Consider the following 16,706-nt stretch of genomic DNA (forward strand, 5'->3'; position numbering starts at 1 on the left):
TTGCATGTTTTAGATGTTTCACTGCCTCCACACACCTGGCTTAAATAAACTGGTGATGAAGAGGCCTCTGCAGCCCTTGGTGGTTCCTGAGGTCGTCTTGTGGTCATTTGATAGAGGGATGCTGGAGCAGAGACATCTAAAACATGCGGGACCAGAGGACCAGGATAGAAAGCCACTGCCCTAAAACACTTGTGAACTTTTTAAACAGAATTTCCCATAGCTTCACTGCACCTTTTCCCAAAGTCCAGATTTGTAGAACTACTGGTTATTCTATTGACAGCTTCCCCTTCCTCAGCGCTGAATCTCTGCAGCTCCTCCAGAGTAACTGCCTATTGGCTGCATCAGACTCATGCTCTCCTTGAAGGGCCTGTCAGTTTATGCGGACGGCCACGTCTAGATACATTTATAGTTGTTGCATAGTCTGTTTTCAGATGGACTGCTTCCTGAGATGTTTAAAGATTACTTTTCTGCTTTTTTATAATGATAGTAAGGGGCTGGATTCAATACGGATCTTTTTTAAATTTTGATAATTATTCTGAAAACTATATCATTTTCCTTCCATATCACTGTTCTACATTATTTTCTGTTGGTCTATCACATTAAACCTCAAAATTCAAAGGAAACTACCAGTGAAGGGTTTGGACTCACCTTCTCATTCAGTAATTATTTACCACCTCTGGGAAAACCTTTTCAGGCGACTGACCTCATGAAGCTCGTCGTGAAAAAGGCCAAGCGGCCACTTCTTTTGCCCGAGGAGCCATAATCAGCCTGTCCCCGCTAAAATGTCAAATGACTGACCCCAATGAATAACTTCTAATTATCAATTAAAACAGCTCATGATCAGAATAAAATGCCTAATCACATCAAAACATCGACTTTTGTCTTTATTTTTTAAAATCTCCCTACCCTGAAAAAAAAGACAAGCAAAAAACATTAACTCTCCGGAGACAACACAAGAAAAAACAACAGCTCATAGCTAGAGGTTAAATGTATTATTTTTTAACCAGTCCATATGTTTATTAAAACTGTACAGAATATTTGATGCATGATTGAATATTTGTTTTACCACGGTTACACAGAATGTTATTACGGTTCAAAACTAAAACAAGTTTTAAACGGACATCCATGTAATTAGTTAACAGTTCAGGAAAGCTCAAGGGTTCAACAACTGTCTCCTTAATGGAGAGTAAAATCAGATGTAAGACCTTCCAACAGTAAACCTCATGTAATCTGAAGACATCTTTCACCCGTCAGGACTGACAGCTGACTGAAGGTAAAACAAAAAAAACACAGGGGCCACACAGTGAATCAGCTAGATATAAATCCTAAATAAACTCTTAACAGGGTTTTGTAGTCTCTCTTTATTTGTTGTATCTGCTTTTAGCTTTGTGTTTTAGTAACAAACAGATGACCAGCATGCACTCTGAGTGCTATAACAGAAGTCTTTCTTTAGCTGTGCGTGGGGATTGGCAGGCTGGCGCATCCTCTCCTCCGTGGATCCACTTCGACGAGGGGAACCGGGAAGGCGATCCGTAGGATTTTTCAGGGCTGGGTAGAAAGCTTCTAAGAAATAAACCAGCGCTGTACGTCTCTCGTCTTCTCCCACTATTTAGATTGACACTGTCTTTGCTTTACAACGTCCTCTTCGCATATTCGGCCTTAGTTCCAGGAGGATCTTTTACCTTTGAGGGGGGGAATAAAATATCCTGCTTTACTTTTAATGATGACAGAAATGCATTAATTAGCTGGAAGTATAATTCAACGTCAGAGAGCATGCATGTGCATCTATGACAGCCACAAACCAGATGACTAGGAAGTGCCTCATTTTGTACTCTAGCACACAGAGACGGGTCTAAAGCAGCTACTTTACACAAAGAGCCATACCTGGTTTGTGGCTGTCAGGAAGAGCTAAATAATTTCTTTAACTTGGAGAGGAAGCCCTCCTCTTTCAACTCTGCTTCCTTCTCGACATGCCTGCTTTGCCCTGCCTTAGACTGCTCACCACTGCTGCCCCCACCTGGACAGACATTAACACTGCAACTAAGTACAACTGCAGCTGAGAAAAAGGCCCATTTTCAATGGATCCCAGAGATTTATGATGCAAAGAAAGTTTTTTTTTTTGTTTTTGTTTTTGTAGCCAAGGGGGAAAAGTGTCAGAGGGAGAGGGTCCACATACCTGTGCTGGTGTTTGTGACTCCATTCACCGTTCCTTCTACATCCGTCTCATCCTCTGCAAAGCTCATTAAAAGAGATTTCTGCCTATCTGTCAAGGTCCTACAATAAGAAAACACTTCATTTCAATTTGCATTCGGGACAAGTCACAACCTGAAGGCGTACCTGAACTTTGTAGGGAAAACGTAAAGGCATCTGTGGAGTCTTACTTTGGTATTTTTACTTTGACGTGGACGTAGTGATCTCCATAGCCGTACCCGCTGACACGAGCGATTCCTTTTCCCGACAGACGGATCCTCTGGTCAGTCTGGATCCCCGCTGGGATCTGGGGATGAAAAATGTGTTAGTGACTGACGTTTCTTCTTAAAATCGGGTGAAGGCTTTTACTACTTACTGACAAATTGAGTGTTTCATAAAGTCCCTGTGCTCTGGCTGTGCCTCCCAGAATAGCTTGTGCCACAGAGACGTAAAGATCTGAGTGAATGTCGGCACCTTCCCTCCTGAACACTGGACTCTTTTGGACCTGGACAGTATAAACATTACATCAAAGTCTAAATTTCACAATGCAGCGCACTTTATGCTCTATTTTGTTAAATGCAAATGTCAAACTTCAATTCCTATCCATGCTGGCTTTGCACTCAGCTCTGAAATAGACACCGACCCGAAATGTGATGAAGATTTCCTTCTTTCCAACTGGCATTCTGACCGTCTGACCGTCCTCCACTCCTGAGAGGCAAAAAATAAATAAATTAATAAATATAGTTTGTATTTAAAAAGTCAGAAAGTATGAAACTTGCAGGTGGAAGTTTAATCTCTAAATTATCTTGTCACTCTAGTGTGCATTGCAAGAATATTTATATCTTTGCATTTGTGTTGTTTTAAGTGGCAGACCTGGAGTCAACTTTTTTTTTTTTAACTTGTTTTATTATCTTCAAATGTTGCAGTGCAAATCACATCAGACACTTTACATATATTCATTACACAGTAACGGGCACCTGCCTGTGGTACTCCTTGGGTCCATGAGTTAAAAACAAAATGTATATTCCTTTTCTTTCCTCCCTCTTTCTTTTCCTCTACTTTTTATTCCTTCTTTCTTTTTGGGTCACAAAGAAGGGTCAATTTGAAAAATAGCTTTGAATTGAGGCCCATTTCTCACTGAATAGGTTTGTTTTCATATGTAATTTTGTTGTTATCTGCCCCATCTGATAAACTTCTTTTAATTTATTCTTTGACTGAGTAATAGCAATTAAGGAGTCGACAGCCTTAAGAGTTATTTTTGCCTTCGGCCCAGCTAAACAAAGTTTAGAGCCTCAAAAGCATCATTACTCTAATATAAAATATCCTGTTTTTATAATACCCAATATAGGACATTTTAGATTTTTTTTAATTAAAAAACTATTTTCATTTTTCAGGTTTAATAAATTTTCTACAATCCATCCATCTATTTTCTAACACGTCTATCCCTTGTGGGGTCATGAGGGGTGCTGGTTTCTATCGTCAGCTGTAAATGGGCGAGTGGCAGATTTTCTACAATGCATTTATTACGTTTTAATAGCGAATCACAACAAAATTAGCATGTAGTTTGCAACCGTTTGACAAATAAATTACTTGATGAAAAAATATTTTTCCTACACTATAATTTTGTCTGGAAATGTGCAAATACAGCACAGCGAGAGCTGCAATAAAACTGAACCGATCGTGGATTCATGTGTTGACTAACCGCGGCAAGGTCAAAACCAAAATCTAATCGATAATCTGTTGCTGTGTACGGAAAGCCAATATTTCCAAGGAGGAATGGACAGGTATACCTGCAGCGAAAGACGGTTCTACGAAGTACCGCCTCATGGGAGCCGAATAAACAAAGCGTGCCACACTTACGTTTTTTTTTATACTTTTAGAAATCAGCTTTTTCTTTCGCTTCACATCTGAGCGCTATTCTGTGGTGGTCCGTCTAAATAGTAATAATTGTTTGTTGTTGTAATGTCACAGAAAACTACTACATTTCTGTTATCAGATTTATACTCCACCTACAGGCCTTAGGCTACGTTCACACTGCAGCCTGAAGTGACCCAATTCCCATTTTGTTGCCCATATGCGACCTGTATCTGATCTTTTTATGACAGTCTGAACAACACAGATCAGATTTTTTCAAATGCGACCCAGGCCGCTTGGATATGTGGTCCTGAATCCGATACGTATCTGATCTTTTCAAATGCGACCTGTGTCTGTACGGCCGGGTCGCATTTACGTCACCGATACTCGACAAACGTCACTATTCTGAGTCCTGCTATGCAGAAGCAGGAAGAAAGACGACACCCATAGCGGACTACAATGAGAAGAGCAGTCAGTGGAGGGAAAGCTCCGGTTAGAAAAAAATTAAAGACCGCAAAATACGCGCCAGCATTATAATCCATGTTTACTTCCGCAAACACTGAGGAGGCTTGCTACGTGTGACGTCATCGCGTCCTCGAGTGCGCAAGCGGGACACTTCGGTTGAACGTATTCAGTTCACAGAGGAGATCACATACAAGTCGCATATATTTGGAAATGTGAACGGACACGCAAAAAAATTCATTTTCACAAAGAAATCGGAATTGAGCATTAAGACCTGCAGTGTGAACGTAGCCTTAGATAGTCTATGGTAAGACTTTTCACGCTCAGACTCTGCCTTTTCATTATGATTTTATATTACTTTCCTCTGTGTAATTTGTGTTGTTTCTTTTAATTATGACTACTGCTTTTACCATTTATTGTTTTTACATGTACAGTGACCTTGAGTGTTTTGAAAGGCACTTGAAATAAAATGTATTATTATTATTAGTATTATTATTATTAAAGAAGAGCGAGCTGAACGGACAGATGGGCGTGACTGACCTGCGGGGACAGGAACCACCACGGTCTTCCTCTGCTTGGTTTGTCCAGATCCACGGCAGGAGTTACAGGGAGTTGAAATGACTTTACCTTTTCCCCCGCAGCGCCGGCACGTGGAGCGCATCACAAACGGACCTGTGTTTATGGTTTCCTATAGGTAGGGAGACGTGGATTTTTTTTTTTTTAAAATATAGTCTTAAATCATGTAGAAAAATGGAAACCTTCTGCTGGAGTCCTTACCATGCCTGAGCCGTTACAGTGCTGGCAGTGCTGAACCTTGGTCCCCGGCTCGTGGCCCTTCCCATCACAGCGCTGGCACGCTGCTTCTATGTTGACCGACATCTCTTTATTCACTCCCTTTGCTGCCTGAGTGAACGTCAGCTCCATGAAGTGCTGCGTGGACAACAGAGGGACCGTCAGAACAGGTGCTAGAGCACCGACAGCTGGAGGGGGTCGCTCGGCTCCCTGGACGTCTCACCGACCTCCTGCGGCTGATCAAATATGGCGTTAAAGTCTCCGAAGCCGCGGCCTCCTGAGAACTCGCCGAAGATTTTGCGGAAAAGCTCCTCTGGGTCCACGTGGCTGGCCTGTCCGCTCCAGTACTGCTGGCCTCCTCCGGCCTGGCCCGCCTCGAAGCCCGCTGCGCCGTATGTGTCGTACTGCTTCCTCTTCACTTCGTCGCTGAGGACCTGTGAAGACCAAAGAGCGACGTTTAAACATCGACAATCGTTCACACACACACAAACAAAATGTTATTCTAAGATGAGGCTCACCCAACCGCATAAGCACAATGGAAACTACTTTACAATGCATGCTTAAAGTGTCTGGTAAAGATGGAAGGCAAACCTCGTAAGCTTCAGCCAACTGTGCAAATTTTTCTTTTGCTTGCGGGTCGTCTTTGTTTGTGTCGGGGTGGTACTTTTTGGCCATCTGTGAAAGAAACAGGACAAAAACAAAGATGCTTTCAACTTCTGTGGTTCTAGCTTAGGTGGCCAGTGTGGATGTCCTGATGAGGAGTGTTGTGTTCCTGCTACCAATCAGATTAATGCATTAATGAGCATTTACAGCCACAGCCTCATACCTCATTAAAACAGGACAGCCTTGAGTTTCTTATTGAAAACATCATCATAAGAGGGAAAAACTGGTACCACCGTTGGAAAAAAAAACAAACAAAAAAAAACAGACAAACCCTGATTTGTGAATTAAATACGGAGGAGGGTCGATAATATAGATGTGAACATGAAAATAGGCTGTGATTTAAAATATAAATCTATATTAAGGCCTTTTCACACGGGATTAGTTTTACCTAGGGACTTGATGTAATAAATAAATTACCCCCCCCTACGTTTGTGTGGCGCATTCACACGGGATAACTGAAGCCTGAGATTTGCTGAAATTTACAGACATCTCTGCTGCTTATTGCACGGCTGTGTGATAGAAGCTGTGCAGCCAACACTCAGCTTTTGGGCTCTTTTTTTTCCTAAAGTTGCCGGTAGATTTCGTCAAGTCGTGGTTTTTGGGCTCGTTTTTTTTTTAAAGTGCAGTGGCTTATTTGGGCTTGAACCCTTTCTCCTATCTTTCGTACTGTGCAACAAGAGTTAGTCCTTGTGCTGTTGTTGCATTTCTCAGACAGCCAGAGCCGGTTACTGTCTGTTCCCATACGTAAGGGTTGCTTACTGGGCTGGTTTTCTGGTAGTGTTTAGCTGGCCTGGGACCAAGGGTTTTCTAAACGCTCCAATGCAGCCTCCACTCTTCACCCAACTCAAATAAAAAAATAATAAATGCACCCAGGAAACAAAACAAAACAAAAAATAAAAAAAACCTGCCACCCATTTCCGTCCAAATCACAGAGATGCCTATTTGCATTGGATTAGTATCATCACAGGACAAGAATTCAGCTGAATATGGTGGGTCATTTCCGGCGGGAAGTTTTACTTTACAAATTACTGACATGCCGCAATTGCGCGGGAATAGAAACGCAGACAATCTCCTTAATTTTTACAAATCACATGTGGTCCCCAGGTAAAACTTATCCCCTGCGAACAGGGCTTTAGACGGCACAAATTGCGGCCGCACATTTCTTTGGGGAGGGACGCAAAAGAATCGCAGACAGCAGACCAACAACAACACGCATCCAGAGTAGAGCTGCACAATATATTTGAGCCCCAGTCATCTTTGCACTATTTGCATGTGTGTAAATTGGATTGTGTGTAAATTGGATTGTATGGATGGACAATTTGCTAGGCTAATATGTTTCCAGTGCTAAATGCTCCTGCTCTGCAGGTCAGATATAAATGCAGGCATCATGATGGACCCTAACTGGTCCTGATGCCTTCACCTTACATATATCCTTAGAAGCTAAAGGGCACAGACGGCGGTGAGGACAAAGAAAACACTCAGAAAAATTAAAGTTACTCACATTATTCAGAAATATTATTACACTTTCATATTTACTGACCTTGTGCAGCCCTAATCAAGCCTTTCATTATAGTTCAAGACGCATTATAGTTCAACATCTGGGATCCTGATAAGTACGTAGATGGTTACAACTAAGACAAGCTGTACATCGGGCAGGAACAGACCTACCTGGTAGTAGGCCTTCTTGATCTCTTTTTGGGTTGCAGTGCGGGGGACTCCCAGAGTCTGATAGAAGTCCTGCTTGCTGCTGGAAGAGGCGCTTGTGTGGAAGGACAGCGTGTAGACAGCATGGGGCGACTTCAGTCCTGAAAGGTGTCCAGAAAGGCAAGAGCGTGAGTAAAGGATACCTAGAGGTGCCACAACATTGCACTGAAGTTTCTATGTTAGAGTCAACTTAAAATTAACACAAAAGGTTCAACTCCGATCGGGTCTCAGAACCAAGTCGTGCAGAAATGTTTTGTTCTGCTCTCTCGGTTTATAATAACTTAGACAACTTTATTTGTCATTTTGTATGCACAGAGTGCGTACAGAACGAGATTTCGTTGCATACAGCTTGAAAAATTGCAGTAACAATTTAATTACAGTATGAGGTGCAGCGGTGATTTAAAAGTAAACAATTTAAATGTAGACAATGCAGGAGAAGTCACAGTGTACAGGTGAGTATTTTTAAAAACCATTTGTATGTGCAGAATTAAATGTGCAAGGGCATTTGTGCAAGAATACAGCTTGTAGTTTACCGTAGATTTAAAATTCAGTATAAGGTGCAGCACCGATTTAAAAGTAAAACAATTGAAATGTAAACAATGCAGGAGAAAGATGTTTGCGATTAGTAATCATGGCGCTGAACTTTATAGGCTGGTATAAAAAAATAGGGTTGACAGCTGAAGCAGTAGCAACTACACACTGATCAAAGAACCCATTAAAATCACACGATAAGCTTTTATTGTTGTCGCTTCGCCATATTTTGACAGCAATCGAAAAAGCAATGCACGACTTGCAATCGCTAACAAAGTTCAAACCAAATAGTCTACGTCCTCCAGAACGTCATTACTTTGTGCCTGCAAAGTTAGCAAGACTGGTTACATCACATTTCATCAACTACTTTGACACGACGTGGTTTGGAATAGATATTTAGATGATAAAACCTTGACTCATCGACATAGCTGTCATGGTTGGACAATGATTTTACGGCTATTATAAACTATTATACACCGCGTCACTTGAGTAAAAGTCATATTATTATGGTAAATGTCGCTTAGCCTAGCTTAGCTGAGATAGTTCTCACCTGACAGCCCTCTCAATGTCAACCCTTTTCCTGCCCCACCGCACCACAAGCTGCCCCCACGCCACAGCTTTTCAGCTCCCAGCGTGGAAAAACGCCGGACGCCTCCATGGTCAGAGGAGAGGACGAGGCCGGTAGCCTTTCGAGGTCCAGAGGACACGACGACTGTAATCCAGCGTGAGGAGCAGCGAGCGGCCGAGGACGCCATCATGCCGACAAAATCGCTACCGGTTGTGCGATTGCGCATGCCCGGGAGATAAGGGAAGTGAAAAAAAAAAGAAGTTAAAAAGTAACAAAAATAACTTTTATTAAATTATACACCAGTAACCACAGTTCAAACTTACAAGAGAGACAATTATTTTTATTTATTTACTTATTTTTGCTGAAACAAATGTCAAGTAAGAGTTGATGCAAACGTTTTAGCCCCCGGGGTCGCACGACAGCACCGTGTAGTTCAGCGGAATCGTACGGCAATTTGGCCGCCATATTGTGAGAGGCATTTTTAGTTGTTGGTAGTTGTACGAGTCTCGTCTGCTCCATCGGTTCAAGCTGTGTTGTATGTGGTCTGTTGCTATCGGATGTGGGTTGTGTCAAGTTGCATTTGCTTGTGTAGACTTTCTTTTAATAATAGCAAAAAAAAAAAAAAAAAAAAAAGGAAAAAAAAAAAAGAAAAAAAAACTTCTAGGAGTAGTTTTACTGTAATGTTTTACTTCGATTTGGGTAATATTAATTTGAAGTAATGCTACTCTTTTATTTGAGTACAATTTCTGACTATCCTATAGTTCAATCACTAAATTATCAAAACAAGAAACAAGACAAAAAACAACAACATGCAGACAAAAAAATAAACAAACAAACAAACAAACAATAAAACACACTTAACCAAAAATGCTCCATGTCTGGTAAGACTTCTAGTAAACAAACTTGGTTGTTTAAAAGCTTTCTGTGTGCAAGTCTGTTGTGCCATTTTGAGGTCTGGTGTTGCTATACAGTATATTGTCATTGGAAGTGTTTTACATTGTTCTAAAAAATATACATCACCTGTATTGGTTTCAAAGATTATATTAGATTAGATTAGATTCAACTTTATTGTCATTACACAGGCACAGGTACAAGGCAACGAAATGCAGTTTAGGTCTAACCAGAAGTGCAATAGCAGCAAGTGCAGGATAAACAATGGTTCCATAAGTACAGTACATGGGTTTTTACTGAATAAATATAGAGATGGATACTATTATAAACAGAATTTTACTGATAGATCTGTCCTATGAGTATAATATATAGATAACTAGTGTTGTGAACTAAATTTACAGCTGGATATGTACTGAATATAATATATGTTGTGGAAAGCTGAGATTTGGAAATGTGTGTTTCTTCCACCTGAATTTGTAATTTTGAAATGACATAAAATGACATAATTTGTTATTGCTTATTTTATTATTCTGGGTTTATACCAGAACCTACAGATCATGTATTATTTTGTCTATATGATTACAATGTTTTAACAAATTAAATCAGATAAAACCTATTTATCATTCAGTTACTCAGGACTTTAGCAGCATTTATTACCTAATGCTTTTTTATCCTTGCGCAATTTTTTTGGATGACTACTTTTTACTTTTGCTTGAGTAAAAATGTGCTGAAGTAGTGCTACTTTTACATGAGTACCCACCTCTGGTTATTATAAAGTTAGGTCGTAACTCTACAAAAGTTTTGTTCCAAACTATATTAACATGTAGTAACCCCTTATGTTATCATCATCATTATTATTATTGTTAATATTTGGAAAATCAGATTGAAGGCTTCACGTCTACATTTTTTTAGAGATAACAAGAAACTAAATTTGGTTATTACAAAATAGGGCTGGACAATATGGGGGGAAAAGCATAAATCTTTTTGTTTTTTTAGTTTAGTATATTTCCAGAGCTGAATTAAGATGTGTTTAACCGCATTTTAAGCACGCTGTGTTTTATATTAGTTGGTTCTATTCTTATTTGATTTGCAAATACCGTTCAGTGATTGCTATTATAATTACCACAATGAACAGATATTATTACCACAACGGCTAATCAAAACTAGCTAAATACCAACTCTAGTGTTTCTGTTCTTTTTGGAAACCCAAGTAAAAAAAACTTGCCACTCAATATTTGGCGGACGTATCATAATTTCTACGAGGCAACGGAGCCACCGAGGAGTCTGCGGCGCTGGAGCGGAGCAATTTGAGACACCGCCCGGGCGTTCGGCTCGGTCGGTGGAGCAAATCGAGCGAACACCGCCGCGGCGAGTCTGAGCTGTCAGCTGCAGCAGCACTCTCAGCAGCATTACCAACCAGTTCGACAGAGAGACACCCGGAAGGCACGAAAGTCCATTTATTTTTGAGAGCAGCATGAATCGTTTCAAGACCTCCAAATTCAAAAACACCACTCCGAAGGTTGCCAAGAAAGATGTGAGTAGTGAACCAGCTTCTGGGCGGAAACACCTCTGCGGGCTAACACTAAATAGCTGAGCTACTTCTGGGGAGGGACGCCTGCCCGCCTGCAAGGGATGTTGAACTTCCTGCATCTGGGAGTCTTCATTGTGGAGAGAAAACCTGAATGCACTTGCTACTCCTGTATACGTATCGGTCATCCCGGTGATTGCACTTATAGGCTTGACAACACCGAAACCCATTGTCGCCGTTTTTTATACGCGTTCTCGTTGCATGTGTCGCTCACTGTGGAGATCCTGTCAGCATATGCAGAGATTTTTGTTTCACCATCAACCACCGGGGGATGGATACTTATGAGCCGACATGTCTGGACCAGAATTGATGTCTTGCATACAAATATGCATTTGACGCCACGGGTTCCAGGTTCCGGCGGCTGCACACAACCCATGTGTGTGCTGCGTTTCGTGCCATCTATTGCAGACAGTTAAAAGCCTTGCATGCATAACCCTACACACCCACACACACACACACACACACACACACACACCCAGACAGACAGAGCCGCGCTCAGTGGATGCTCCCCGATCTTTGCACAGGCAGCAGGTGGTGCCTTTGCTCCCCCTGGCTGTTGGAGTAACAATCCGTGCAGGCTTTCCAACGCTGTTGTCATTGTGCTGTCGTTTCAAACACCGTGCAGGAGCAACAATAGGACGGGGAGAGGTGGAGGCAGGCACTGTGTGGGGGAGAGTTGGAGAGGCATGGCAGGAAAATAGAGAGGAGTGGGTGTTGCTTGATTGAATATTCATTGACGGATTTTTTGCCAGCTTTCCTTTGAGGTGGGGGGGGGGGGGGGGGGGGGGAAGAAGGAGCTCCCTTGCAACATGCTCTTTACTGTCAGGCCAGTTTCTAATCATGGACCCAGATCTTGTCTGCATTCTTCTTGCAGTGTTTGTGAAAAGGAAATAGGCTGGGGGTATAATGCAGTGTTACAGGCACATGTTCCCAGGTCAAAACAGAATGCATGTTACGGCTACTGCTGCTTTTTTATTTTTGTTTTTTTGTGGAGCAGCTCAGTGGTGGTTGTTTGGAGCAGGTTGCACACACATGCTGCTCTTGCCACGATAATGTTACGTAAGGCCTTTCTCTGCCGTGCAGCGAGAGCGCCACTTCCATTTCCTCAGCTCTTTGCTCATTGTAACTCTAAAGTATGTGCACATTCAGCTCGATCCTTCCTGTTTATTGCTGTTTTTTTTTTTTGTTTAATGGGTTGCTGCACCATGGTCACATGTTGTCCTCCTTATCATAAAGCAGTTTGGGTTTCTCTTTTTCAATAATGCACCGTTTCCTTATTTTTTTATTTTGCCTCTTTGCCTGTAACTGTAGGGATGGATCAACAATGTCCACGCTGGCTCCTTCTCCTGCCAGGGGAACCACATCAAAGCAAGCGCCAAGCTGGTGGCTTTCAACACCGATCAGGCTGGTATGGCTAGAAGTTTGTTCCTGAATAGACGCACCGTCCTTAGATCAGTCATCTGCAACATCCTCAAAACGAAGATGAATCTGTTTACATATGCAAAATGAAACTAAGCCTTGCGAAAAGGTTGCACGTTTCTTGACTTTTATCTATACGGGATAAATCTCTACGAGAGAAAACAGTTTCAACAGCATATAAAGTCATAACCTTTGCATGCAGAACAACAGTACAAGTGCATATTAAAACATGGTGATGCAATGTTAAACAAATAAGTAGGAAGCCATGGTTAAGAACAAAAAGCAGGAGCCTGCTGCCATTTTCACAATATTTCTGACCCGCACGTTAAATTTACCCAAAGAAATCGGCTAATAGATGGTTCCAGGTGAATGTTGCAGAGTAAGAAATGGCTGGCTTCTGGATAGGAAGAACAAAACAGAACTAAAATAATCTAAATATGTTCCATTATGAATCATATTTGATACAAACTATACACAGAACAGGGCTGTTTGAGTCATTGCCACATTTTTGTAAAAAAAAAAATTACAAAATAGTTGCCTGCTGTCATGACCCGGCTCATGAGGACATGACAAAAAAAAAGTATACACACATTCTTTAAGGCAGATATAGGTTTTTCATTAAATAAGTTTTAAATAAAAAAAAAAGCAGACTAGACTAAAGTATGGCAGGACACCAATCCAAATAACAGCCAAGACAATAACCAACACAAGACCTAACTAATTTCAGAATACCTAAACCACAACTGGCCTGCTCCCTGACCCTTTAGAAACTACAAAATATTATAAGGCCTGAATTAAGACCAATGCTTCCTTTTCAATCACAGAGTAGTTTAACTGGTAAGAACTGAACTTTGTTGAAAAGTAGCGAACAGGTCTCTCGGTGCCTATTTCATCCTCCTGGAGTAAAATTGCACCGGCACCAACCATACTGACATCCACCTGTAGCTTAAAAGGTTCATTCAAATAAGGATCACCCAGCAAGGGCACTGAGCATCACAACGTTTTTACATAACCAAATGCTTTTTGGCACTCTAGTAAACACACAAACCTCATCACACTTTGAAATAAACAAATATTGATGTTTATGACACGCATTGCAGGAATGTTCACCTCCCATGCAGCCCTTTACTTCTCGTCACATTAGATCCATAAAACGTCTACATATGTATTGTTCATTTTTGGATAGACCAACACTAAGTAGTTCATAACTGGGTAGGGGAAGCAAATGGATACTTTGGTTTTAAAATTTTAAAGTTTTTTAAAAATTTTAAGTTTTATAAATGAGAATCTATATTCCTTTCCCCTGAAACTCCCAAATAAACTCTAGTCAATCCCCTTCAGAATGTAGTTAACTAATTAAATTCCAACCTAGTGTGATTTGTTTATGTTGTTGATTTAAATGCATTTGTTGCGTATTAAGGTCTCTGGATATTTTAGAGGACCAACGGCATAGTAGAAGAACAAGGAACACAGCATACCGGCCAGGAACAAAATTATGGAGAACTTTTATTGACAGGGTTGCATTATAATTATAGTTATACTGCAATATCCCAAGCTATTAATCATCTCACAGAGCACTGTTCAATCCATCATCTCAAAAAGATGGGAAGGGAAGAATATGGCATGACTAATTCAATAACATTTAATTAAATTTTACTTATATAGCACCAATTCACAACACGTCATCTCAAGGCACTTTACAAAGTCAAATTCAATCAAATCACACAAATTGGTCGAAAGTTTCCAATCTAAGGAGATTGCATCGAGCTTGCATCGAGTCTTGACCAGCAGCATTCACTCCTCATGAAAGAGCGTAGAGGCACAGAGACAGTCGTCTGCACTGTTGATGGCTTTGCAGCAATCCCTCATACTGAACATGCATGAAGCGACAGTGGAGAGGAAAACTCCCCTTTAACGGGGAGCAAAACTTCCAGCAGAACCAGAACCAGGCTCAGTGTGAACGGCCATCTGCCTCGACCGACTGGAGGTTAGAGAAGACAGAGCAGACTGCAAACTTAAAAAGACATGGAGGTCCACCTAAACTGACAGCCTGGGCAAAGACATTATTAGTTCGGCTAACAGACCCATGGTGACTCTGGACAAGATACACAGCTCATGTGGAAGAATCTGTTGTCAAGAAATCTGACATTAAGACAGCCAAGGTTTGATTGGAAAAAAAACAAACACTTTAATCCACTTTGCGCCAAGCCTTGTAGGGAACACAGAAAGCATGGAAAAAAGACTGAGAGACCAAAATGTATCTTGTAGGCATAAATGCAAAATGATCTGTGTGGCTAAAAATAATTAATTAATGTCATCACAGTAATATTCAGCAGTATTGAATATGGCGTTCATGATATTGCAATATTCATTGGCTCAAGGTGTGTTCATGTCGTTAGAAAAGCGCAGTCAGAGTCGAGACCTAAATTCATTTAAGAACCTTTGGCAAGACCTGAAAAGGACGTTCATCGATGCTATCATTCCTCTGACGTGTGAAAATAGTAGAAAAAAGAAACACTGACCCTTTCTTTTAAGTAAATAAATATATTATTTTGTGTTAGTCCATAAGGTAGAACCCTAATAAGTACATAGTCATTTGTGGATGACAAAGTCTGACAAAGGTTAGAGGGCTATGCATTATTTTTGTCAGATACTGTATTAAAGTTCCTTATTTACTGATCCTCTACTTGTTTTCAGAATGACTTGATATATATATATATATATATATAATACGGTAGCTCCTGCTGGGATTTATGTGTTGCGTGTCTCACTACTAGGTGGCGGGATGGTGGGTCTGACCTCAGTCAACCCTTCAGATGGCCAATGGACTGTCACCCAGATCTCCTGCCATTCGGGTACTTTGTTCATTGTCTTGTTTAGATTAACCTGATGTGATTCAGGTAATTTCATGTGTCATTACCATGCAGTTCTTGTAAACAAATTTTGTTTTGATGAATGCAATCCTTTTTACTGTTATGTAGGGTCTTAAAGCACACGGACGGCTGATTTTGCGCAGCAACCATAGGCGCATTATTTCTGAGGCGCTGCTCAGCTTATGTTCTGTTGGTTAGGAACATGTTGCTTTTTTTTTCTAAAATGAATAATTAAAAGAGAAATGCAGACAATGTCTAAAAATAAAAGCTGGACTGGTATGGACATAACCACGTTTTAACTTTAGACTTCCTTCCTCCATCAGATCTGGTGACTGATATGGACTTTTCTCCCTTTGATGAGAGTCTCCTGGCAACTTGCTCTGGGGATGAAACGGTAATCTCTGCAATGTCACCATTATTTATCCTCTTTCTTTTTACTTTCTTTCCCATCCTTCAGTATTCTCTTGAATATTTATTTCTTTTGCCTTTCTTCCAAATAATGTTATCCTGGCATATTTTTGATTGCAACTTCAAACATTGTTCATTATAACCTTTAAAAAAAAAGCCTCCCTACTCCTGTTACATTGTCTGGAGCCACAGATGCCCTAGCTCACAGAAAGTGCTGAGTTTGGGTCTCAGCTACTCAATTTACCTTCCCGACCGACTCCCACTCACACAAACGCACTGAAATTAAGTGTCTGGAATCCAGTCAGCGCTTTTTTTCTTATTTTTGTTTCTATTTCATGCTTCCAAATTTGATTCTACTCTGGTCCTGCAGAGCAAAGTAACCAACCTGGCACTGCGTCCTGGTCTGCTTTAAGCCAAATAAAGACCACACTACAGTCTGCATAATCTTTAAAACCATTTAAACCTCAGTGGTGTGTGGTAAATATTAGGGAACTTAGTTTGAATCGTGAACTGACTTTACTCCTAGGTTTTCCCCTGCATTGTTCTTTACGTACAGTTGACTACGGTTAACAAACTGTTTCCTCACAGTCTGCAGAATTGACTCGTAAATCAGGAATGTTTCTGTACCTCCACCAGACGTTTCAGCCTTACTTTAGAGGAGGAGGAAATCACCTTTGTAGAAATGTAGCAGCATTAGAAACACAGGCGAGGAGGTCCTTTGTAGTAATGCAGTGGCAGCGCACCACCGAGCGAGCTGTTTTGC

At 41.0% G+C, this 16,706-nt stretch overlaps 2 protein-coding genes across 3 annotated transcripts in view; one reads left to right on the forward strand and one right to left on the reverse strand.

Annotated features, from left to right (window-relative positions):
- Positions 1-991: 991 nt before the first annotated feature.
- Positions 992-9,005, reverse strand: dnaja3a (DnaJ heat shock protein family (Hsp40) member A3a). Of its 2 annotated transcripts, XM_021315540.2 has the most exons (12): positions 8,747-8,988; positions 7,630-7,766; positions 5,890-5,973; positions 5,526-5,732; positions 5,284-5,436; positions 5,047-5,194; positions 2,834-2,898; positions 2,567-2,695; positions 2,382-2,497; positions 2,177-2,274; positions 1,885-2,017; positions 992-1,682 (listed from the first exon to the last, which is right to left on the reverse strand). In XM_021315540.2, the coding sequence occupies exons 1-11, from the start codon at positions 8,952-8,954 to the stop codon at positions 1,899-1,901; spliced, it is 1,464 nt and encodes a 487-aa protein (XP_021171215.2). In that variant the 5' UTR covers positions 8,955-8,988; the 3' UTR covers positions 992-1,682; positions 1,885-1,898. The 2 variants fall into 2 exon arrangements, with proteins under 2 accessions (XP_021171215.2, XP_012716056.2); XM_012860602.3 differs by lacking the exon at positions 1,885-2,017 and having other exon boundaries at positions 8,747-9,005.
- A 1,996-nt stretch (positions 9,006-11,001) lies between these two features.
- coro7 (coronin 7) overlaps positions 11,002-16,706 on the forward strand; it is a gene marked incomplete in the record, with an annotated part of 159,798 nt that continues 154,093 nt past the window's right edge. The window contains 4 exon segments of the mRNA XM_036147988.1: positions 11,002-11,189; positions 12,555-12,651; positions 15,440-15,517; positions 15,859-15,929. Of these exon segments, the coding sequence (XP_036003881.1) occupies positions 11,130-11,189; positions 12,555-12,651; positions 15,440-15,517; positions 15,859-15,929 (306 nt within the window).

Source organism: Fundulus heteroclitus, chromosome 16 (genome assembly GCF_011125445.2).
Source record: "Fundulus heteroclitus isolate FHET01 chromosome 16, MU-UCD_Fhet_4.1, whole genome shotgun sequence".
Taxonomy (NCBI): Eukaryota; Metazoa; Chordata; class Actinopteri; order Cyprinodontiformes; family Fundulidae; genus Fundulus; species Fundulus heteroclitus.

Bases quoted from the DNA above. Each gene is read 5' to 3' on its own strand.
- dnaja3a (XM_021315540.2), bottom strand. From the start codon at position 8,954: ATGATGGCGTCCTCGGCCGCTCGCTGCTCCTCACGCTGGATTACAGTC. The intron at 5,974-7,629 runs GTAGGTCTGTTC...TTTCTTTCACAG, and splicing joins TCAAGAAGGCCTACTACCAG to ATGGCCAAAAAGTACCACCC. The intron at 2,696-2,833 runs GTCGGTGTCTAT...TATACTGTCCAG, and splicing joins AAATCTTCATCACATTTCGG to GTCCAAAAGAGTCCAGTGTT.